At 46.8% G+C, this 26,481-nt stretch overlaps 1 protein-coding gene across 1 annotated transcript; it reads right to left on the minus strand.

Moving 5' to 3' along the window:
- Window positions 1–759: 759 nt before the first annotated feature.
- OSBP (oxysterol binding protein) lies at window positions 760–24,397 on the minus strand. The gene is made up of 14 exons (XM_072130205.1): window positions 23,913–24,397; window positions 19,468–19,676; window positions 19,139–19,389; window positions 15,968–16,160; window positions 14,794–14,902; window positions 13,379–13,430; window positions 12,657–12,788; window positions 9,690–9,935; window positions 8,330–8,450; window positions 7,836–7,939; window positions 3,247–3,342; window positions 2,990–3,144; window positions 2,690–2,910; window positions 760–1,673 (listed from the first exon to the last, which is right to left on the minus strand). The coding sequence occupies exons 1-14, from the start codon at window positions 24,380–24,382 to the stop codon at window positions 1,531–1,533; spliced, it is 2,502 nt and encodes an 833-aa protein (XP_071986306.1). The 5' UTR covers window positions 24,383–24,397; the 3' UTR covers window positions 760–1,530.
- Window positions 24,398–26,481: the final 2,084 nt, after the last annotated feature.

A 26,481-nucleotide genomic window follows, 5' to 3' on the forward strand; every position in this document is an offset into this window, starting at 1 on the left:
GGGGCATCCTCTACACCTAGAGGAGAGGAGGTTCTACCATCACCATAGACAGGGGGCATCCTCTACACCTAGAGGAGAGGAGGTTCTACCATCACCATAGACCGGAGGCATCCTCTACACCTAGAGGAGAGGAGGTTCTACCATCACCATAGACAGGGGCATCCTCTACACCTAGAGGAGTGGAGGTTCTACCATCACCATAGACAGGGGGCATCCTCTACACCTAGAGGGGAGGAGGTTCTACCATCACCATAGACAGGGGACATCCTCTACACCTAGAGGAGAGGAGGTTCTACCATCACCATAGACAGGGGGTATCCTCTACACCTAGAGGAGAGGGGGTTCTACCATCACCATAGACAGGGGGCATCCTCTACACCTAGAGGAGAGGAGGTTCTACCATCACCATAGACAGGGGACATCCTCTACACCTAGAGGAGAGGAGGTTCTACCATCACCATAGACAGGGGGCATCCTCTTCACCTAGAGGAGAGGAGGTTCTACCACCACCACAGACAGGGGACATCCTCTACACCTAGAGGAGAGGAGGTTCTACCATCACCATAGACAGGGATTCTTTACTGTAAGAGCAGTGAGACTAATGAAGGAGGTTTTTATGGGTATGATTTGGTATGAGTAGCTTTCAGCTTACTGTCCCTTTAAGAGACACTAAAAGGAAAGATGAGAAGAGAATCACTGCAAGACAAACTACATTACTGCACTATTCTAGAAAAAGTAAACCCCATTATAAAAACGTGAGAAGTGTAATCTGATCTTTATTTAATTTAGTATTTGCACAGAAACAGAGAGAGAAAGAGATAGAAAGAAAGGTGACACACAGCGAGAGGTAGTGACGGGAGAGAGATGAAAAATATACATATATATATATTTATATACTGGGCAGGACAGAGCAAACCCTCAATTGTATACCCAAAATCAATACCAGAGGTCTGAGACATTGTACCCTCCCCTCCCACACCTTCATCTCCCCACCTTCAACAAAAAGGGAAGAAAAAAAAAAAAAACACAACAAACCCAAAAATCACAGAGATTAACTCAAAAACATAAGGCAGACAACCACCCCCACCCACCCTAGTGCTCAAGGCGGGGGCTGTGAGATGGTTCGCAGACCTGGAGAGAAGGGTTTTATCAGAGCAATCCTCTGCAGAGTAAGGAAAGAAACAAAACAAAGCTAATTAAAGCGAAACGTTCTGTGCAAGAGCAATGATGTCACCTGTCTGGCTGCATGATGGCCACTGTGTATGCACGGGGTAATGTCACACATAAGTGCTTTTTTATCTTTTTACCAGAGGCATAAGTGCTACTGCTGGCGACATGGGAGAGGAGGAGGGCAAGAAAATGAAAAAAAAATGAAAGTGCACCATCATAGGGGGTGATCTGCAGAGCATTGCTCTGGTCAGGGGGCAGAACTAGGGTCAGTAAGGCATCGCCGAAGGTAAAGGACATGGACAGGGTATGGGGTGGAAGAGGATGGGAGGAGATTGAGATGTAGCCACTTCCCCATCTTCCCTAGAAGATATCCGGGCAGCCGCTCCACTCTTGCTTCTCCTTGGCGTCCCAGTACGTGTTGCAGTAAATGTGTGTAATTTCCTTGCTCACGGGATCCATTTTGCGCTCAAACCACAAAGGCTTATATGAATCCACTGGGGAATCTGTGAGAAGAGGGAGGCAGGTCACATACAGGGTATTCAAGGTATTTCTCACAACACTCATTTTCCTGGGGGCCACATCAGCCTCATGGTTGGCTTAAAAGGGCTAAAAAGCATTGAATTACTATATAAATGTATCTACTCCAGCTGTTTAGTAGTTACAATAATACAGAATTGACATTAAAATCAGCCATTTCAGGGGCCCCCCCTGCCGGCAGTCCCGCCCCCCCCCCCCCCGGCAGTCCCGGCCCCCCCCCCCTGCCGGCAGTCCCGGCCCCCCCCCCCCCGCCGGCAGTCCCGCCCCCCCCCCCCCCCGCCGGCAGTCCCGGCCCCCCCCCCCTGCCGGCAGTCCCGGCCCCCCCCCCCCCCCTGCCGGCAGTCCCGGCCCCCCCCCCCCCCCCCTGCCGGCAGTCCCGGCCCCCCCCCCCCCCCCTGCCGGCAGTCCCGGCCCCCCCCCCCCTTGCCGGCAGTCCCGGCCCCCCCCCCCCCCCTTGCCGGCAGTCCTTTCCTCGCTTGAGCAGTGACAACCTCATGGCTGCACTATTATAGGTAATCTATCTTCAATATGCATCATGATAAACCAGGAACAGTTACTGACAGACCCAGGCACCGTAGCTGTAGTAATCTCATTTGTCATCCATGGCCTCCTTCCTTTTAAAATCAACTTTTATATTTTAATGATGGGCTTTGGGGGGTGTTCCCAGAGCCCCTCTAGTGCTGTATGTTTAAAGGTGTTACACTGTCTCACCCTCTGCTCCCTCAGCACTCCCCCTCCCTCCGTCTGATGTAATCTCACTGCAGCACAGGTAGCTTCGGCACAATGTGGGAGGGGAGGGAAGCGTTCCTTGCACAGTGTAATAGGCTGTAAAGCTACATCAGTGGCTCTAGTAAAAGTTGATGTTAGAAGGAAGGAGGCCATGGATAACAGATATAAGAAGATTACAACAGTCATGGTGCCTGGATCTATAAGTAATGTCCCTGGTTTATCACGATGGATTCTGGATAACACACACTCTTACCGTCACTCCCAACTTTCTCTCTCTCCGCTTCTCTCTTCCGCCTTGCAATCCTTTGCTTTTCTTCTAGTCTCTGCTTCTCAGAATTTGCTTCATCCCAGTTGCCATTCTCCATCAACCTCTGATCTGGTCGCATACGACTATCGGTAGGGGCCACTCCTTCCTCTGGGGCATTAAGGCTCAACGCCAACTCGGAAAAGTAATACATGTATTCAGCATTCTTCCTACAAAGTGGACGGAGACAATACAATGGTAACCAGAGCGACAATAGTAACATAGAAGCAGCATTGTATACAAACGTACGGCAAGGGGTTTCTTCTCCATAGAAGAATCTGTTTTTCTGGGCTCTTGTCAGCCTCATTCTCATGGATAACAGGAGTGCACTCCATCCGCTCGTCCCATGTCCCCAATAGCCTGTAATGTACATGTCCGCTCACATCCATCACCTCTCCTGTCACCTGCAAGGAAGGAGAACATGTTGTGTGGAGGTCACTACCATAAAAACCATTTGGGAATGAGTGGGTGGCCATCTATCAGGGGGGGGGGGGGAATCAGCTCACCTTGCGGGGTACATCTCGAGAGAAGTAGCTGTAGGGGGCAAACTTAAGTTTACACTTGTCTCCGGTTTTGTGATTAACAATTTCTATTTCTCCAGACTGAAAGAAGAAGAAAATACAATAACAATACATCACACCAATAGGGCAGGACGGACGGGTGCTTGTTCACTCCTTCCTGCCAGTGACATCTTCATTTTGCCGCGTTCTGACGCCAAGAACGTTTCATACTATTCATTGCAAAATGATAAAGTGACGTTTCGGACATTTGGGCGCCATTTTTTACTATGGGGATCTGTTTTATATATATGAGTTCTAGGGGAAAGGGTGCGATATGAACTTTTAGCTTTTGTTTTTGTTACTATTTTCTAGACCACCCACAGGGTACTTGATCTCTGGGTGGTCTGCTTTACTAGAGTATGGAGGCAGAAGGTCACTCCCTGATGTCACAGACAGCGACGATCACAGAAAAGATGCCAGTGGCAGTATGTTAAAGCATAACTTCCCAAGAAGGGCCCAAAGATCTGCGACTTTTATTGCTTTAAAGGGGTTATCCGGGTTTAAAAAATTTCTTCTGGCCGGGCTGTGGAGGGCTATTTAAACACAATAAACATGTACTTACCTCCTCCGGTGCTGCCGATGTCCCGGTCTTCTCGGTGCGCCGGTTTCATTACACCGGCTCACAGGGAGCTTCCGGCCGTCCGGATGCTCCCATGCGCACCATCTCCCAGCGCTTACAACGCTGAGAGATAGGGACGGATGGGAGGAGCCGTCCACATCGCGGACCGGAAGCTCCCTGTGCGCGGCTTCCCTGCCCCTGTAAACAAACAGGGGCACGGATCGAAGAGACCGCGGCGCGGGACATCGGCGGGCCGGAGGAGGTAAGTACATGTTTATTATGTTTAATTAGCCCTCCCCAGCTTGGCCATAAGAAATTTTTTAAACCCGGATAACCCCTTTAAGTGGTAATACCGTCACTGCAGGGGGAGTATTATTCCTAACTGCCAAGGTCAGGAAGTAAGTTCTCCTTATGGAGACTGCCAATTAAGGCCACCGTGTAGGGGTGTGGATGCTCCACTAAGGGGATTCTGGGACAACATACAAAGTTTTCCAGGATGGGATAAGGTAAACCCACATCATGTCATAAGGTCTCCTGAAGGTCATGCTTAATGTCAAGGGAGCTGCCTTACAAGGTAGCTAAGAGGCGTGGTTTTCCTTACGCCATCCTGGAAAACTTTGCATATTTACCCAGAATCCTAACTGCTAATGCAGTTGTTATAGATTGCAGTCACCACTATATACCAGTAGATGGCGCAAGTTCCCTGGATTCACAAGCTTCTACTCAAATGTACATTGTATCCTTTTCTTTTTGTGTCCATGTTCTTTTTTTTTTTTTTTTTTTTTAAATCAGATATTTTTATAGAAGTTTTTTCCCTTCCCATACATCCCCAACATTACAAGCCGACATAGAAAATAAAATGTTCTTTTCTTACTGTGTGTTTTAGTTGAACCTTTTTTATAATCAAAAGCTTCTATAATATATTGGAACACAAAGGATTGGATTTCAAAAATTGCTATTTTTACATTTCCTCATTTAGCTGCACATTTATTTCAGAAAATTATAGATAATTGCAGCACCTGGAGGTCAAATCACTTCATGCACACCTTGATAAGTTCCTTGAGGGGTGCAGTTTCCAAAACGTGGTCACTTCCTGAGAATTCCACTACAACATCACCCGAGAAGTTTTGGCATGTATCCAAAAACAGAGCCATATGAATCTGCAATCTAGAAGCACCTTTCCTTCTGCCTTGCTATGTATGTGTTTGCCTATAAATATGGAACTAACCTCTTGGCAAGGGGTTAAGTCAGTTACCCCGGTTACATCTGGGTATAAATTACACTTTGGGCACCCAGCAGGGTACAGAAGGGACATAGAGCAGATTTTGCAGGACTGGATTTAGAGCATTGTGACGCATCTGACGAGTCCTTGAGATACAAGGACAATGAAAACCTTAGAGGGTGACCCCATTTTGGAAACCAAACCGCTTACATTATTTTATCTAGGGCTGAAGTGCAAATTCTATCCCCAAGACATTCATTTATTATTTTGTAAAGATAAAGATGGTGATGGGTTTGGCGATGGTGAAAGGTTTGTATTAGAGTTTATCAGGTGGACTAATCCTCTACGGTTTTGAATGTAAGGCTGAGGTGTCATTTGAAAGTTTGATGCTGTCGCCTGGGGCCCTACTCTACTGCCTTGACCCACATACAGCCATACATAAGTGGTGTTCCAATAGAAGCCCTACTTATAAATAAGGGATCCCATCTACTGGCTCAGAATATGGATGTACAGACGAGGCTTATGAGAAAACTGCTAACATACCGGAAAGCAATCCCCTGATTGGATGGGTAGGAAATAATATAATTGGGATACCCTCTTTCATGCCCTGGGCTGTGGCGGGCAAGATGGGGGGTTGTACTGTTTTGACCCTGTTTATATTTTCCCGAGGTCTCACTGATGTCTGTGCAATATAAATTTCTAGTTTGAAAGGGGTTAGAGGTACAGGCGGTCCCCTACTTAAGGACACCTGACTTACAGACAACCCGTAGTTACAGACAGACCCCTCTGACCTCTGGTGAAGCTTTCCGAATGCTTTGCTATAGTCCCAGACTGCAATAATCAGCTATAAGGTGTCTGTAATGAAGCTTTATTCATAATCTTTGGTCCCATTACAGCAAAAAATTTTGAAACTCCAATTGTCACTGGGGCCAAAAATAATTTTTGTCTGCATCTACAATTATAAATTATACAGTTTCAACTTACATACAAATTCAACTTAAGAACAAACCTTCGGACCCCATCTTGTATGTAACCTGGGGACTGCCTGTATTCTTGTGGAGTCAAATCTAAACATGGATGCGCCCGGTTATAGAATAGCACAATTTATACATTACTTTCCTCGACTGGCCCTTCCAATAAAATCTACTGTCAAAATAAAGCCAGACACCGTGACTGTTGTACCTTCTTATGTTTGTTATCCTTGGCCTCCTTCCTTCTAAAATCAACTTTTACATTTATGCTAATGAGCCCGGGGGTCTCTGGTGGCGTTAGCAGAGCCCTTTAATGGTGTGCAGCACTTGCAGTACTGGGATTGGCAGTGCCGGACCGGCCCCTTGTATCATCCTTTGCAGCAATGACGGCCCGGCGTCTCTCATTTAAGACTGGTGCAGAAGCCTGCCGTTTGAGCCTGATAAAGCCCATTAAATGCGCAAAGTGGATGTCGATCGTCCCATTATTAACTCATGTTGGGGAATATGGAACTTTTTCATCACTTTTTACCCAGTTTTTTTTTCACATGCAAAAATTTTACATTTTAGCATTTAATGCTTTTTTTTTTTTAAAAAAAACTGTTTTTTTTTTTTAAATCTCTGTTCATCGTAAATTTTCAGTGTACACAGACAGGATGATACCAAATATATGGGGTTTGTGTATCGATTTTACTTTAGGTTAGATGGGATTCTATATGGAATAGGACATGTAGGACACTTACTATTTTACTAATTTAATTCATGAATATGATGGCGCTATATAAAGATTATTAAACTTAAAAAAATAAAAATAAAAATAATGTTTTTTGTCACACATTATCACTTAATCAAATTATTACACTAATACTGAACCACAGGCAATCAGAGTTGGCAGCCCGGGGACTCATTGTCAGACTCCAGGGTTGCACTGGAGACGATCAACACCCTCAAACCCAGTGGGGGTCATTTACTAAGGGCCCGATTCGCGTTTTCCCGACGTGTTACCCGAATATTTCCGATTTGCGCCGCTTGTACATGAATTGCCCCGGGTTTTTGGCGCACGCGATCGGATTGTGGCGCATCGGGGCCGGCATGCGCGCGACAGAAATCGGGGGGGGGCGTGGCCGAACGAAAACCCGACTTATTCGGAAAAACCGCCGCATTTAAAAACCGAAAATGTGTCGCTTGGGGAGCGCTCACCTTCACCTTCTATGGGATGGTGCATTCCGGGGCGTTAAGATTATTTTCGGCGCTGCAGCGCCACCTGGTGGACGGCGGAGGAACTACCATCTTAAATCCCAGCCGGACCCGAATCCTGTGCAGAGAACGCGCCGCTGGATCGCGAATGGGCCGGGTAAGTAAATGTGCCCCAGTGTGTCTCTATAGACGTTACAGTCCTGTTTGACTGCAGCACCTAAAGAGTTAAACAGTCATGGTCCTGCCTGTTAGTGCAGAGGCCTGGCTGTCAGATACAGCCGGCTCCCGTACTGAGCAGCCAGGCTCTGCTCTCCATAATGTGGGGAGTATCACAGAGCGCAAAGTTCAAGCCCCACCATGGCGTCCCCAATGTCATGGTGGGGTAAGCAGGAGACCAATGCTGGGACCAGCTGTTATCATGTGGTTGCCACTTCTGCAAACTAAATAAAGCATTACACAACAAATAGTGATTCCACTTGGGCTTTGCTATATCCAGTGGTGCCGCAGGAAGCATAAAATCGTCTGACCTTCCAAGTGTTGGATGTAATCACTTTGGACCTGCAATCAAGGTGTTCATCTCTTCTCTTACCTGGTCAATCCACAGTTTCCCTACAATGATGTTGTGCACAGTTGTGGTCACTTTCTTCCATGTGTAATGATTCCCAGAGTTGTGAAATATACAGTGTATGGTACCTGTACGGAAGTTCAGAGAAAAAGTCCAAATCAGACCCACTGCTCACATGTGTCAGCTGGATGTAACCAGCCCGAACCAAGCACATCTGAACTGAACGCAGGAGGTCCGTCCTTTCCAGCTGTTCTGGGTTTAGGCCGATAAATCCAGCCAATACTCTGGACTAAGGCCGGTGGCACACGTAGTGTTTTGAACCCGTTTTTGGGCCGTTTTTAAGCAGTACGTTAAAAAATGCATACGTTTTTTGACCGTTTTCCAATTATCCTCATTAAAACAGATGCGTTTTTTAACCAGCTGCTTAAAAACGGCCCAAAAACGGGTTCAAAACGCCACGCGTGCCGACGGCCTAAGATACACAAAACAAATAAAGCGTGTAATATCCAATCCCTCACCAAGGGGCATGATGGAGAGATATTTCCCTCTGAATTTGCTAGTGATCTTGATCTCCTGCCGCAGGCTCCATCCATTACGGGAATCAGCATGATGGGCCGCTGCAGGGGGGTGATGGCTGACCTGAGAAGGAACAAAAACATTCAGTTTTCTGGTTTTATATAAAATACACCGGTCCACAAATGTAATTTTGGCTAATATTAAAGGAATACATTAGAATTCTATAATAATTGTGCCACTTACAGGATTCATTCTTTCCATTAAAATGGCTCCCCTATTGCAGATGACATTTCCCATGAAAGATTTTCCCATGGATTTGATTAGCTCTAACTGCTAAATAGTGGATCATCAGTACCAAGAACTTCTGCCCCACACAGCAGGGGGTGGGGGGGGGGGGGAATTACTGCCAAAAATCTGCTGTACAAGGCCTGATAAATGTCCCCATATGTGTCTCATAGGCCAACATATACTTCTGCAAGGACATATTAAGAGCCAAACTCCATTCCTAACAATAAGGCAGATTTAAAACAAAATAAAGTATGTTAAGCCAGAGCAAGGAGGGGCTCTGGTAACACCCCCATGTAAAAGTTATACAAATTTCCATTATACTTTCTGTATCAACTCTTTACGGTTTCTAGATCTCTACCTGCTGTCACTCTTTACTTCCTGTAGATAAACACCGGTCCATGGTCATGTTATGTCACACGGGTGCATGGCTCGTGCTCCTGTGTGACATCACATGACCATGGACCGGTGTTTACCGACAGGAAGTTAAAAAAAATATATAAAGTTTGTTGCATGACAGCAAGCAGAGATCTAGAAAACTGTAAAGAATTCATAGTATAGTGGAAAATTTTTATAGCTTTTCATTACACATACAATATCAAATATCTGCTGGAATGTGTGTTAAGTGAACAACCCCTTTAAGCATAGGAACAGCGCTCCTAATAGCCACCATATTGCTGTGTTCACACTTCTGGGAGCAAACCAGCAGCTTAAATGGTTAATACCAGTAAAAATGAGTTTTTTTTTTTTTAACACTTTCAACCAGGAAAAGCTGTCCAAGTGGGACTTCCAACATCCAGCAACTAACTGGAACTAGTGTTGGTCAGTGATGGGCCATATAGGCAAATGGTGGATGTGTGCAGATCCCCCCAATTATTAATGGCTATCATGCTGCTTGGTGGGGGCCTGCTCTCCAGGACCCTCTACAACCACAAGAACAGGGGACCTGTTCCCAATAATGAATGCATGGTCAATGGCACAACCTGCTGCTCCAACCACTTGGGTGAATGGGACCGGTGGATACACGTTGCCGTAATTGTTGAAGGTCACTATAAAGAGTTAGTAAGTAGGACACACCTGCTCACACAGCGAGCGATAGCCGCAATCCTCCATTCGATCCAGCTCGAACGTCTCGCCCAGGAGCGGATTGAAAGGTTTGCTGGTCCGGAAGACTGTGGTGGAGTATGAAGATACAGTGAAGGCAGCGACTAAGCAGAGCTGCTCCAGAGCGCTCTCACACTGAGCCCCTCGGTCCAGGAGCGTGTAGTATTCCAAATCTTCCGTCAAACGCTGAAGCATGGAGAGAGGCTCATTGAAATTTACCTAATGGATAAGAAATGGGGGGGGGGGGGGGACGTTAAATACTTACAACCCAGTATTTACAGTAATATTTACAGTAACCTGCAAGGTTTTCTCTCTAATGAAGCCTTGATATGGCCGATACCTCAATAGGAACAAACACTGTACAGGAATATTCTGACTACGCGCCATCCTTGTTTGCGGTGGTAGGGCGGTGTAGTCTTTATTGGAATGTTCTTTATACTCTATACCAGTGATGCTTGATGTTTTTGATAAAAGTACGAGGCAAACAGCAGTTTCCTTTTGCGCTCGGTTTTGCCCTATACCCTACACTCTATGCCAACAATACCAGGAGTTTGACGAAGAATATTCTGGTCTAAACCCAACACTATTCACTGCAAAAATGACTGGAGACTAAACCACGGACAAAACAATTGAGTGCTGGGATCTTCCCTTTTACACAAAAAAAAAAACTTTGTAGAGGTCCAAATCCAATACGATGCCCCTGCTCTTTAACCCCTTTTATGACTGAGGGTCATTGGCCTGAATGTCCGGGTAAATTTTTATAGTTCTGTTCTGCTTTATGATGAGATCTTTGGAACCACTTTACATAGCTGAACAATGACATTTTTTAGAATTAACAGACAGATTAAATGTGGGGAAAAAAAAATTATATACAGACGGTCCCCTACTTAAGGACACCCAACTTACAGAAGACCCCTAGTTGAAGATTGACCCCTCTGCCCACTGTGACCTCTCTGGATGTTACTATAGTCCCAGGCTGCAATGATCAGCTGTAAGGTGTCTGTAATGAAGCTTTATTGATAATCCTTGGTCCCATTACAGCAAAAAATTTTGAAACTCCAATTGTCACTGGGGCAAAAATAATTTTTGCCTGGATCTACAATTATAAAATGTACAATTTCGACTTACATACAAATTCAACCTATGGACCCTAATATATATATATGTTCCGTCTCGCTGCAGCTCCTTCTCTGTTCTGCTTTCAGCTGACGGCCTGGAGGATGGTGCAAACTTCAAATGGTGATCTCTCTTACACTGTGACCCACAGAAAACACAGTACAGGCAGTCCCCGGGTTACTTACAAGAAAGGGTCTGTAGGTTTGTTCTTAAGTTGAATTTGTATGCAAGTCGGAACTGTATATTTTATCATTGTAGCTCCAGCCAGAACTTTTTTGGTCTCTGTGACAATTGGATTTAAAAATGTTGGGTTGTCACCAGAACCAGGAGTAACAATAAATCTTCATTACAGACGCCTGTGATAACTGTTACAGCTGATCATTGTAGCCTAGGACTAAAGTACAATAACTTACCAACATCCAGAGGTCCGTTTGTAACTAGGGGTCGTATGGAAGTCGAGTGTTCTTAAGTAGGGGACCGCCTGTATATATGTGTAATTTTAAAGAGGAGAATCTCCTCTTTCACATCCCAACGTGATTGTGTTTCTAGGAGCCACATAACCTGAAATATCCATTGTTAAATTTACAGTCAGGAATGGATTTTGTATCACAGATCGCTCTACATCATCTTATGCAGACAAACTTATGTGGGGCCATGATCTGACTGCAAATTATGGCTCCCATAGCGGTTTATTGTGATCACACACTGGGTGGTCACTCTGCGTAATACAGGACATGTTCTATATTATGCCGCATTACAGCAGTGGTCGCTTGGCTTTCATTGGAGAGCCAATAAAGAGCTGAATGCTCGCGGGCCGCATATGTTCATCTGCATGAAGCCTAAGTGTCAGGACATAGTTTCAGTTTGGGTCCGGTCATGCGACCCGGACGTATTGCCTGATTGACAGCCGTATAGCCAATCCAGCAATATGCCCAGGTTGTTCAGCCGGACCCGAACTGAAACTACAGGTCTTTTCATCTTAATCCAATCATAGTAACGGCTAGTAGCAAGGGTGGCAATTTCCCAGATTGACTGATGAGCTGCAAACCCATCTGGGTCGTACATACGACCGAATCTGAACTGAAATGACGCGTCCAATCAGATCTCATCATGCCATATATGTAAAAATAATAATTTCCTAGCCATATGGCAGTCATGAACTGGATAAGCGCTGCCTCTTATTTCACTATATATCAGCGATATGTATGAGGCAGCAAATGCAGCGGTGACATCAGCAATATAGTGCTGCAGTCAGAACCTTGGAATGCCCCGAAACCTCTCACATATTTATAGAAATATACAATTTAGCAAAGGAACATGCAATCTGTATAATTTAGTCTACCATACAAAAATTGGGTTTCTGGTCCCTGATCGGATGTTGATACATACAGGACATCAGTGGGGGACCAACAACCAAAAGCTGCAGCAATAACCTGTAATTTCCCACTGCAAGGGCCACTTTGCTTCTTATTCTAGCAACTGTATAGCTTCCAGCACAGAAATAGGTGATCTTGGTTGTCTTCAGTGTCAGATAAAATGAGAAGAAATCACTTAAAATCCTCAAATTTTCTACAAACTGACACTTCACACCTAAAATCTCCCAGAAGTCCATTCCAGGTACATTAGATATTCATACGATCATTATTTCTCCTATACAAGTGTTCAAAATCTCCAGATGGCATTAGATGTAATGGTCACGTGGGGTGTTCATGCTACGTGTACCGCCAATTGCAGGCAGGCCCTTTCTCCAAACATTGATCAGAGCTAAGCTCTTCATAAGAGGAGAAGAAGGGATAAAGTACCATCATTCCCCCCCACACTTACAGGCATTGGGATCTTGCTCAGCTCTTTCCCAATGCAATTCTTCATTACACTCCATAAGTTAAGGCTGTAGTTGGGTTTATGTGGAATTCTTGTGCGTCTTTCTTTCCTGGCGTCCTCGGATGGTGGGCGCACCTATAGTTAAGACACACAACGGAGGATGGGACTTAGTCTATAACATCATGGAAACAACAGTCATATAATATCTTCTGCAATAAAGCTTTCCGCAGTCATGTCCAAACTGCAAACTATTCAAAAGAAGAAACAAATCTATATAACTACTTATAAGAATGATCACATCCCTAAAAAGAAAAAAAAGAGCAAAGATCAATATACTTTCTGTTCACACTAGTCCGGCATTAGTTTACTGTGACCTCTGGCTCTTTGGACTGATCACCAGACCTAGTTTCCTGGGAGTCATCCGAGATATTAAGTCATTAGACAATAACATTACTGACAGGTTCAAGGACCAATTGTTAACAAATCACAATTCAGCCACGATGAGATTGTATAGTCTGGCGGGAGATTAAAGCTGTAGATTTAGAGCTTTTCAATTGTATAAGAACTACAGGCTGTAGAATGCAAAATGGAGAATTTATCATTAAACACACATTAGGAAAGTTTTCCCCCACAAATCAAAGTGGTTGTCCATTTAGAAGACCACTGTGGCAGACATTGGAGTGGTGGGTAATCTATTAGAGGCACCGGTACAGGACGACACTCACCTGCTCCTCCGTAATATCACAGCTTGCGGCACTGATGTTGCTACCAGAACGCCTGCAAAGTAGAGAAGAAGGGTCTTAGAAGAAGGCAAGGATAGTTCTGTTTAGGAGATTGGAGGCCCTGGAAAGATTTTGAAGGATCTTAAAGAGTGATATTGTGAGTGTGTGTGTGTTGGGCCTCCTAGGCTTCATGCACACATCTAAATAAATGGGCCATGTGCTAGCTGCAAATACAGAACAAGTCCCTATAGACTATAATGTAAAATACAGTTCCCTAAATCAGTTCTGTCTAACCCTCCATATGGTGTCCGTATACATGGTCTGCAAAACAGAGTATGTCCTATTCTCTTCCAGATCTACACCTGTTCAGCCCCATAGAAGTCTATTGGAACGTAAAGTTGCATACGGCACACAGAAGTTGTGAGCTGCATTTGCAGATGATTTCCAGGAAGATCTGCAGGTGGAAGGACAGTCTGGCAAGGGATTGCAGAGCATCAGAGCTGTACGTATTGCAGGATCACATACGTTGCATACCAATGCGACATACTGGCATGTGCACCCTCTGACAGGATCTGCTCTTTAATATTTTTATGCACTGGATTAAGAAAAAATATATATATTTTATGCAAATGAGGCCAAGCGGCTCCGGGCTCAAATAACACCAATAGAGGCCAGAGCTGTCAGGTTCATTTGCATTATTTTGGATGCCATTTTTTTGTAGAAAAAAAAACAAAAAAAAACATGCCATAAGCAGCTGGAATAAGATCAGATCATGCCAGAGTGGGAACACACCAGCATGTAAGTGTGCTTGGTTTACAATCCTTAAAGGAGTTTTCCCATGACCAAACGTTAGGCCATATCCCTAACTTGCTGATCAGTGGGGGTCTCAGTGCGGAGATACCCACAGATCACATAAATGAGGGGTCCGATGGGGTCCCACGTACCTCCGTCAGTCCCCTCGTCAAACTAATGGAACAGATGGCCACGCATGACCGTTCTGCTCCATTAATCTCTATGGAGCCGACGAATATCGCCGACGCGCTTCTCGGACCCCTCGTTTTCATAATCTGTGGGGGTCTCAGCACCGAGACACCCACTGATCAGCAAGTTAGGCCCTATCCCGTGTAAAACCCCTTTAATTCTGGTGGTAGATTTTGCGACTTTCAGAACAAAAGTCCATTACAAAAAGTTGCAACTTTAACATCTGGCTCCAGCTGATAACCCAGGGTACACTGCAGAAAACTAGACAAACTTTGAAAGGTGGTTTGTCAAAAAAGTTGCAAAAGTGCCCCCTCCGTGACACAAATTGTCACAAACAAGGAAAATGGCAAGCGAAAAAAAAAGAGATACACATAGCCCACAGTGTCCTAATCCTGCTCCACCTTGCCAAAATAAATGAAAAGAGAACCCCTTCTTACTTGTGTCCCAAACAGTCTTGGGAAGGGCTGCTAATGATTTCAGGAGCATCGAAGAATTCATTCTCATCATCTTCATCACTTAGGTCTCCTTTCCCTCCACCGCAAGGGTCTATCGACAAAAAAGAAAAGGTAAAGCCTTGACACTATACCCATGTTCTCCCCACACAAGAACAATAGGCCATCAACCCCAACTTTGGTCATGCCCAGTGCATCTTTTTTCCGAGTGCAACAATTTTTAAGTGCAAAAGAATTATAGCAGAATTGAACCAGAAGGGAACAAGGGACTTGTAAGAACTTGTCGAATTCTTGCCTTTCAAAAAGTTTATCTGAAAAGCACCATTACCTCTTTCCTCCGTCGCCTTTTTCCCCTCTGAATCTTGTGTACTTGTAGTGGCACTTAGGAAAAGATGCACTGCCAAGATGGCACCGCTGCAGGTGGCTGCCTGTGCATTGGCTCTGGCTTTTGACACCCAATGCCCCTCCCCCTTACCCTCCCTGCAGCACCCACTTGGCCCAACACTCCCCACTAAGCGGATCACTAGCAGCAGGGGTTCCATAGGGCACAACTGGTTGCATCACAGCGCCGGAATTGGATCCTGGCAGCCAAAAACCAGTAGCGGCTTTATTGAAGCATCTGGAACGTAAGTGATCACAAGCAGAGCCTTACCACAAGTCAGGAGGACACTGCACCAAGGCTCCAGTGGCAGCCACAACCAGGCAGCTTAAGCGCCAGCACTTGGCCAAAGTGGAGCTACGGACAGTACGTCTTCTGCCAAACTAATACCAGCAGTAGCGCACCACAACACTCCGCTCCGCCGCACCGGCTCCTCTTGTGCAATATCCCCTACACATGTTCGTCTGTTTTATTGTAACTGGTATATTTTTGTAGCATAAATGCTTCCCCGAGTAATGTAATGTTATGTAACCTGTATGGTCCTGTATCGCAATGTCCTGTATACTATGTTTGTATCCAACCAAGAAACCAGCAATATATAAGAATGTACCTCTAGAAGTATTTATGTACTATATTATTTATAATATATATCTATCCTCATTTACCATCAAACCCTAATGGGGATTAAGATCCTTATGAACACAAATAGAAAGCAGGCATTTAAAAGGAACTCTCCAATGAGCAGCCTCCTAGTCTCAAAATAAGCTTATAATCTCTCACCCTTGGGGACGCCGGCACGAGTCTGGGCAGGCAGCACAGTGGCCCCACGGAAAGCCCGCTCCAAGGAGTTGTGCTGCTTAGCCAGCTGCTCCAGGGTCTCCTCCAGACGTAACCTCTGATCGCGCTCATGCTGCAACGCTCTCTGCCAGCGCTTACTGTGACTCTCTGCAAGAGACATGAAATCTCGACATGCCTAAAAGGAGAGGAGACAAATGTAAATGAGGCGAAACAGATCATTGCAAATAAAGGGATCTTTTTAGGTTCAATGGTTACCCTGTTAAAACTGTAGCGTAACAACAGCTATGAACAGCCTCAGGATGCGTTCACATTGTGTTTTGTGTAGCGCCCGATTCCCTGATGACACAGGGGGTTACTTGTGTGTGTCTTTAAAAAATTCACTCAACCTAGTCACTGAAGTGTATAACTCTAGTATACACTTTATAGTACATTTAGCGTTTCAAGTACACGGAATCCACCATGGTTTCCCTTTGTGGTTCTAACAAATAGATGTATATCCATTAGGCAGGAGAGCTCTCGTGTTGGATGTTGGATTTAATTTAGGAAAAGCAGTTAGTGAATCGTAGAAATACTTTTAAAGTGTTTATCAATAAAGATGATATTTTATGTTGTAGTGTTGACCGAATAGGTTTAGTTTGTGTAAATATGGTGCATTGTGTTTTGAAACAGCTGGGGAGAGATTTGTCTATTAACATTGCTGTTAACATTTGTGTTTACAAAAGTGTTAACACTCAATCTAAAAGGCCGACCGACAAAAGACGCGCAGTTTTCAAGTCTGCAGCAACGTCTTACAACATCGCTGCAGTTTCTTATGTCCCTGCACTAGCCGCAGGAGCAGGGCAGGGTCTCCGGCTGTCAGACACAGCTCGGGACCAAAGGGAGAAGGTGAAATCGGCTTATTACCGCTTCTGGCTTTTTCCTTCTTCACTGCATAGCGCTGATGTAGCGTTATGCAGTGAATGTAGGAGGTGTAACTGCTGCCAGATCTGCTGGGTCTGATCAGATATGAGCCCCTATATATTTAACCCCGATAGCTAACCAGCACCCTGTAATGCACGAGGCTTGTTAGAGATCACAAGTGGTTCACTTGAAATGCATATGCGATGGGCTCAAGTCGGACCCCCCATGCTCTAGGGTTGCATTAGAACACGCAACACTAGCACAAAAAGTCACCGACGTCTTTGAAGCTACAAATTGTTTTTAATTATTGCATAAAAACAGGAAGTCATGGCCCTTAGGGTACATTCACACAGCGGTATGCCCGCCGTGCGGGCATACCGCCGTGTGCTGGAGAGGAGGAGGAGGCAGCCCCTCCTCCCTCCATAGAGAATAGCGGCGCACGGCCGCACACACGCCAAAAGATAGAGCATGCTCTATCTTTTTGCGGTGTGCGGGCCGGATCGGTGCCACACATGTGTGGCACCGCATCTGCGACGCGCCGCTATTGCCGTCTATGGGGACGTACATGCGGCCGCAAATTTGCGGCCGCATGTACGTCCCCGCAGACGGCCATGTGAATGTGCCCTTAGACCAATAAGTGTCAAACTTGCTACAAAAGCCTGGTCAGAAAGGATTAATGCACGCATTAGCATTTGGTAAATGCCATGATAACACATTGGCATTGCATTGAGTTCTGTGAATATTAACCCCTTCCCGCCGCAGCCCTTTTTCGATTTTGCGTTTGCATTTTTCACCCCCCACATTCAAAAATCTGTAACTTTTTTTATTTTTCCATGTACAGAGCTGTGTAATGGCTTATTTTCTGCGTAACAAATTACACTTCAAAATGGTGGTATTTAATATTTCATGCCGTGTACCGGGAAAAAAAATTCCAAATGCAGTGAAATTGGTAAAAAAACGCATTTGTGCCGTATTCTTGTGGGCTTGGATTTTACGGATTTCACTGTGCACCCCAAATGACATGTCACCTTTATTCTTTGGGTCGGTACGATTACAGGGATACCAAATTTGTATAGGTTTTATAACGTTTTCATACATTTACAAAAATTAAAACCTCCTGTACAAAATTTTTTGGGGGGATTTTGCCATCTTCTGGGGCTAATAACTTTTTCATACTTTGGTGAACGGAGCTGTGGGTGGTGTCGTTTTTTGCGGATTTTGATGATGTTTACAATGTTATCATTTTTAGGACAGTACGACCTTTTGATCACTTTTTATAGAATTTTTAAAAAAATTTTAAAATGGCAAAAAAGTGCCATTTTCGACTTTGGGTGCGATTTTCCGTTACGGGGTTAAACGCAGTGGAAAAACCGTTATCATATTTTGATAGATCGGGCATTTTTGGACGCGGCGATACCTAATGTGTTTATGATTTTTACTGTTTATTTATATCAATTCTAGGGAAAGGGGGGCGATTAGAATTTTTAGGTTTTTTTATTATAATTTTTTTATTTTAACTTTTTTTTAATTTTTATTTTTACTATTTCTCAGACTCGCTAGTGTACTTTAACCCTAGGTTGTCTGATCGATCCTATCATATACTGCCATACTACAGTATGGCAGTATATGGGGATTTTACTACTCATACATTACCATGTGCTGACTGCACATGGTAATGAATGGGTTAACCCGAAGTAGCTTCGGGTCTTCGTGAGACCCGAAGTTACCATGGCGACGGATCGCCGCTCCCCGATGACGTCACGGGGAGCGACGATCCACGGAAAGATGGCGGCGCATGTCGGCTTTTGAAGCTGCCGGCACATGTCGGTAAGGGGTTAACCACAAAACCCCTCTACTCAGCAGTTGTATACGTTTCAAAAGGCAATGTAAACGCCACGTGTGAATGCAGGCCCCATGCACACGAACATCTGAGCACGACAGGCGCATGTTGGAGAGGAGGAGGGGGTGAGCGCTGCTTGCCCCCGCCCCTCTCCATAGAAAATACTAGTTGCATGACCTTAGATACGGCCAAATATAGTGCAAGCCCATGCGCCATAGTTGTCTATGGGTGACTTATGTACGCCCGCAAGCTTGCGGCCTTAAATACATCGCCCGGCGGTCGTGTGCATGGGGCCTTAGATATGAATTCACATTTCTGTAAATGGCAAGTCAGGGCAGATCCTTGCAGCTCCTAGTATGCTAGGACTTTGGACACCACTAAAAGTTATTGTTGAACACCTTTCCCACACTCACATTTATCATCGCGTTGGAGGTGATCCTAAAGAGCGTCGCCCTCTCGTTCACTTGCTTGATCTTATCAGAGCTGTCCTGAGGGAGGCGCAGACTCTCCAGCTCGCTCAGAGAACGTTGAAGGGCCGTTCCATGTTTTGCAATAAGGTCGTTGCACGTTCCCAAATCTTCTACCTTCCCCGAGAGAGCCCGCAGGGTGTTGTGAACTTCTGCTTTATCAGTCTGAGAGGTGGGATCCTCATCTCCAGAGTCATCTGCAAGTGACCACCGTGACATCCATCACATTCGGGAGCAACGGTCCTGCCGTGTCACATGCATCGGCTGAAGCTTACCTGACTCTGCCTGCATCTTGACGGCCCGGGCCTTGGCCAGCTCCAGGGCTGTAATCCATCGCTGACGCTCCACTTCTGAGCTCGCTTTCAGGTGATATGTCTGGGCTCCCCCATTAGAAATCACAAAGTTACAGGAATCCTCCACAGAAATGTTGGCAGTGGCCAGGTTGATAGTACCACGACAGGTGTGCCGCATCTCCGCCTTCGATCTGTAGGGTGAAAAAAATAAATTGTTAGGGGGAACGGATATCTTAGTTATCGTGTTTTTTGAAACTTTACACCTTCAATAGATGTTGGTTTACTAATTAATTGCTCATTTCTCCCGAACCTCCTCAGGTTGGCAGCACATGTTGCATTTTGAACCCGTTCTGGGACGTTTTTAAGCAGTCCGTTAAAAAACGCATGCGGTTTTAAACAGACTGCTTAAAAAACGTCCCAAAAAGGGGTTCAAAACTCCACTTGTGCCGCCGGCCTCACTCAGTTTAACACTTAGGCTACATTCACACGAACGTATGGAGGACGTATATACGGCCGACGTATATATGGCCAATATACGTCCCCCATACACTCCTATGGGCGCACGCCACCCTACGGGAGCGGTACGGTGCAGCACACGTGCAGCACCGTACCGTTCCGTACCCGGGAAAAAGATAGGACATGTCCTATATTTTCCCGTAATACGGCACCGTGCGCCATAGGTTGCTATGGAGAGGGGCGGGGGTGAGCTGCGCTCACCTCCTCCTCCTCCTCCTCCTCTCCCCGTACACTGCTGTTGCCCGCTACGGTACGGGCGGGCAACGGCAGTGTGAATATAGCCTTAGGGTGCGGACACATGGTGCGTTTTTTCCCATGTTTACCATGTGTTCGGCTGGTTTGAATCTTTTTTTTTTTTTAATTTCTGGAAGTATAAGCAGCTCTAAAAATGTAAACACATTAAAAACGCGCTGTACGCTTATTGTCCGTTGCATGTTGTCTCCATTTTGCTTGCTGTAAACGATGTGTGACTGAAGGCGTGGGCACCACCATCTTCTATTTGATTGGCGCACCCCTCTAAGTTTTAATAAATAATAGAACAACTTTAAAAAAAAAAAATGTAAAAAAAAAACAAACCCCCCCCCCCCCTTCACTAGAACTCATAAAAAAAAAAAATAAACAGAATCACAAACATGTCAGGCATGAAAAAATAATAAATGGTTATTACACGATATGGAATAATAAATAACACCACGGGGAAGTAAAATTTGTGGGGCAGAAACGACGCCCTCACACAGCTCTGTGTACGGAAAAATGAAAAACGTATAGATTTTTGAAGATCGGGAGCGAAAAGTGAACGAAAAAAAAAAAGTTTGAAAACAATGGGGTTTTTTTTGGCGGACACATTAACTTCTATTGCTTCCCGTGATCCGCATGCACTGAAAAAAAAAAAATTCGGAAAGGTTTGAAGCGTCAACGTCTCATTGGCGTTTGTAAAGGCAAATGTTAACGGCAAATGTTAACTCTCCTCGGCTCCTGTGTTATGTTCCGTGTGTGAACGCAGCCTCGTGGTGTTGTGTGCCTTGATCCAGATCACGTAGTAAGGCCCTGACACTGTATCCCCCTCGATTCCAACAGGGACCGGTTATGTAACAATGCTGAAAATGTAACTTTATAAAATGTAACAATCACAGGAAGTATCAATGAAAGGGTTAAGCCGCGGAGTATCACCTGTAGGCGTCTCCAGGGACTCCTGTCACTTCTCAGTGACAAGCGGTGATGTCTCCAGCGAGATAAAACTGGGTCAGTCTGCGGCATCACCCTGCACAGAGGGCCAAGAGGAGAGAACGGCAACCATGGGCACCGGCCGCCACCCGACACCTTGTATCTGCACCCACAAAACTTAGGAGCAGGAAACTTTACAAATAAAAATCTAGAAGAAATATTTCTACAATAGTGTCACAAAGTGTCCGTTCATCTAGAGTATTAGGGTTGTCCTGAGACTCCCCCCCCCCTCTCGTTATTCCAGTTCATTGTCTGAATATTGAGCCGAGTGTGCATGTGTGTGTGTGCAGTCACAAGGAATAGCAGCGGCTTCTCTTCTGTCACCTGGGAGCTGAAGATCAGCGATGTAACCCATAGCATAGTGCTGCCTCATAACTCCAAAATACAGGCGGTCCCCTACTTAAGGACACCCGACCCCTAGTTACAGACGGACCCCTCTGACCTCTGGTGACCTCTCTGGATGTTACTATAGTCCCAGGCTGCAATGATCAGCTGTAAGGTGTCTGTAATGAAGCTTTATGGATAATCCTTGGTCCCATTACAGCAAAAAAATTTTGAAACTCCAAAATGTCACTGGGAATTTTTATTTATTTTTTGTTGTCTGGGTCTACAATTATAAACTATACAGTTTCGACTTACATACAAATTCAACTTAAGAACAAACTGATGGACCCTATCTTGTATGTAACCCGGGGGCTGCCTGTATATCTAATCAATCCCAGCAGTCAGTGGACAATAAACACTCGGGTGTTGCCATCTTCCCTGGCCCGAAAATGATGGTGAAGCCTTTTCAACGCCCAAAGAGCACCACAACCGGGGTCGTCCGCCTGACACGCACCAATTCCTACATTGGCGGCCAAACAGCCAATCCGGGAGATAGACATCCCTAGCACCTAGCCAAGGCTACTAGCGGCCAGGAGGTGCCCCGAACACCGATCCTGACCACTGGGTGTGTTCATCTCAAATCCTAATTTATGCATAAGACACAATCATCCATTGGCTGCGAGTGGCCATAATAATACAACTTGACCCCAAATAACCTGGGGCCATCCTCTCATTTTTCTGCATGACACAGAGCATGGCCCAGGGTTGTAGCCACTTCTCAGCCAGCTCCGAGGTCCTGAGTAGAAGCAGAATGTGCACAGGTAAATGTATATCATTTAAAGGGATATTCCAGGAATGTGAACGTCGGATACAAAAAAATCTGAATTCTTTAAAGAAATGAAGTCAGTGTCACGAATGACAGAAAGTTTGGTTTTGCGATTCACATAATTTTAAGGGCTTCCTAAAGTAGGTGGAGTTATCACCAAGAAACTAGGATACTATAAATCCTATGACCCCTCAGCTCTCAGTTGCTCCTCCTCCCAGTAATGATGTAACTGCCATCACTGAGAACATTTTAATTCTTCAGTATAGTATATGTCCACAGCATTTTTCTAATTATATATTGCCTTATATTTTATTAACCCATTAGTATATGAATTATACATATTCCTGGAACGCCCCTTTAACCTGTGCGATTACAAGGCTGCTGATGTCTACAAGCCTAAAGGAATCTTCAGACACAAGACCGACTTCTGAAGTCACAGCAAAGCAGATGGGAAGTGCGGCAGAAAGAAGTGAAAGAGGAAGGAAGCGGCCATGATTAAGAGAAGTAAAAGTGAGGCACAATGAGCGGCTCCGCACAGTGAGGAGGCTCCTGGGGTAGAGGATCAGCGCTCCCCTCCAGGTGTGAGGATGCATTACACAAAGACTAGAACATAATGTACACCATGGGCACAGGCAAGTGGGGGCTGGGGGCAGTCGGCGTACACTGCGGGCACAGGGAGGGGGCGCAGTCAGTGTACCCCGCGGGCACAAAGGGGGGCAGTTGGCGTACTTCACGGGCACAGATGGTGGGGAGGGCAGTCGGTGTACAGTGTGGGCACAGTACACTGTCGACATGGGGGGGGCAGTCGGTGTACCTAGCAGAGCAGTCGGTGAACACTGTGGGCACAGTACACTGTTGGCATGGTGTAAAAATGGTGTACCATGCGGGCCAGTCTGTGTACACTGTTGGCACAGGGGGGGCAGTCGGTCTACCCTGCGGGACAGTCGGCATACCCTGCTGGCACAAGGGGGGCAGTCGGTGTACACTGTGGGACAGTCGGTGCACCCTGCGGGCAGGCAGTTGGTGTACCCTGCAGGGCCAGTCTGTGTACACTGTGGGGTAGTCTGTGTACACTGTTAGCACAGGGGGAGCAGTCTGTGTACACTGTGGGACAGTCGGTGCACCCTGCAGGGCCAGTCTGTGTACACTGTTGGCACAAGGGGGGCAGTCAGCGTACACTGTGGGGTAGACAGTGCACCCTGCGGGCAGGCAGTCTGTGTACACTGTGAGACAGTCGGTGCACCCTGCAGGGCCAGTCTGTGTACACTGTTGGCACAAGGGGGGCAGTCAGCGTACACTGTGGGGTAGACAGTGCACCCTGCGGGCAGGCAGTCGGTGTACACTGTTGGCACAGGGGGGGGGGGGCAGTCGGTGTACACTATTGGCACAGGGGGGGGGCAGTCGGCGTACAATGTGGGACAGTCGGTGCACCCTGCGGGCAGGCAGTTGGTGTACTTTGCGGGGCAGTCAGCGTACACTGTGGGGTAGTCGGTGCACCCTGTGGATGAGTACAGCTCATACATCAGCACATGATTACCGGTAGTATGACAGGAGGCCATTGCTCAGGACGAACCATCTCCTCTGATAACCTTTGATGTAGTTGGTCCACTTGAAGAGCCAGCCTTCCCGTGCCGAACCGGACGCGGAGCCCGAGGAGCTGCTGGAGCTTTCCCGGGGCGGTACCGGTCCGGAGCCAGGGGGTGGAGGTGCCGGCGGGAGCGGGGGGATAGATCCGGGGCCCGGTCCGGCAGGGGGCGGAGGAGGGGGTGACAGGGACGGGGAGACCGAACCGGGACCGGAAGCGGCGGAGCCCGCGCGCACCTCCGCCATCAGGAGACACCGAGGCGGACGAGCCGGAACCGGGGCACCGGAACCAGAAGACACGTCATGGACGGATGGGTGTGCGAGCAGAGGCGGGACCTGAGGGAGCTGCGTGTCTCTGCCGCCGCCATTTTGTATAGAAAAGTAACACAAGTCATAACCGCACCAGAGCCGCAGGAAGGTCATGTCACTGCGGTTCTGAGGCGATTCACATTGTATTGTCTAATTGCAGCAAGTTCTCCTTCAATGTCTTATGTAACGAGGGGGATAATAAAACGTGATGTCCGCCTGCTGCCATATATACGGCCGGCTCCGTGTACTGCTATGGGCTCATACACACAGCAGTGATATACGGCCGGCTCCATGTACTGCTATGGGCTCATACACACAGCGGTGATATACGGCCGGCTCCATGTATTGCTATGGGCTCATACACACAGCGGTGATATACGGCCGGCTCCATGTACTGCTATGGGCTCATACACACAGCGGTGATATATACAGCCGGCTCCATGTACTGCTATGGGCTCATACACACAGCGGTGATATACGGACGGCTCCATGTACTGCTATGGGCTCATACACACAGCGGTGATATACGGCCGGCTCCATGTACTGCTATGGGCTCATACACACAGCAGTGATATACGGCCGGCTCCATGTACTGCTATGGGCTCATACACACAGCGGTGATATACGGCCGGCTCCATGTACTGCTATGGGCTCATACACACAGCGGTGATATACGGCCGGCTCCATGTACTGCTATGGGCTCATACACACAGCGGTGATATATACAGCCGGCTCCATGTACTGCTATGGGCTCATACACACAGCGGTGATATATACAGCCGGCTCCATGTACTGCTATGGGCTCATACACACAGCGGTGATATACGGCCGGCTCCATGTACTGCTATGGGCTCATACACACAGCGGTGATATACGGACGGCTCCATGTACTGCTATGGGCTCATACACACAGCGGTGATATACGGCCGGCTCCATGTACTGCTATGGGCTCATACACACAGCGGTGATATACGGCCGGCTCCATGTACTGCTATGGGCTCATACACACAGCGGTGATATACGGCCGGCTCCATGTATTACTATGGGCTCATACACACAGCAGTGATATACGGCCGGCTCCATGTATTACTATGGGCTCATACACACAGCGGTGATATACGGCCGGCTCCATGTACTGCTATGGGCTCATACACACAGCGGTGATATACGGCCGGCTCCATGTATTACTATGGGCTCATACACACAGCGGTGATATACGGCCGGCTCCATGTACTGCTATGGGCTCATACACACAGCGGTGATATATACAGCCGGCTCCATGTACTGCTATGGGCTCATACACACAGCGGTGATATACGTCCGGCTCCATGTATTACTATGGGCTCATACACACAGCGGTGATATACGGCCGGCTCCATGTACTGCTATGGGCTCATACACACAGCGGTGATATATACAGCCGGCTCCATGTACTGCTATGGGCTCATACACACAGCGGTGATATACGGCCGGCTCCATGTACTGCTATGGGCTCATACACACAGCGGTGATATACGGCCGGCTCCATGTATTGCTATGGGCTCATACACACAGCGGTGATATACGGCCGGCTCCATGTACTGCTATGGGCTCATACACACAGCGGTGATATACGGCCGGCTCCATGTACTGCAATGGGCTCATACACACAGCGGTGATATACGGACGGCTCCATGTACTGCTATGGGCTCATACACACAGCGGTGATATATACAGCCGGCTCCATGTACTGCTATGGGCTCATACACACAGCGGTGATATACGGACGGCTCCATGTACTGCTATGGGCTCATACACACAGCGGTGATATACGGACGGCTCCATGTACTGCTATGGGCTCATACACACAGCGGTGATATACAGCCGGCTCCATGTACTGCTATGGGCTCATACACACAGCGGTGATATACGGCCGGCTCCGTGTACTGCTATGGGCTCATACACACAGCGGTGATATACGGCCGGCTCCATGTACTGCTATGGGCTCATACACACAGTGGTGATATACGGCCGGCTCCGTGTACTGCTATGGGCTCATACACACAGCGGTGATATACGGCCGGCTCCATGTACTGCTATGGGCTCATACATACAGCGGTGATATACAGCCGGCTCCATGTACTGCTATGGGCTCATACACACAGCGGTGTTATACAGCCGGCTCCATGTACTGCTGTGGGCTCATACACACAACGGTGATATGCGGCCGGCTC

This window comes from Engystomops pustulosus, chromosome 11 (assembly GCF_040894005.1).
Source record: "Engystomops pustulosus chromosome 11, aEngPut4.maternal, whole genome shotgun sequence".
Classification (NCBI taxonomy): domain Eukaryota; kingdom Metazoa; phylum Chordata; class Amphibia; order Anura; family Leptodactylidae; genus Engystomops; species Engystomops pustulosus.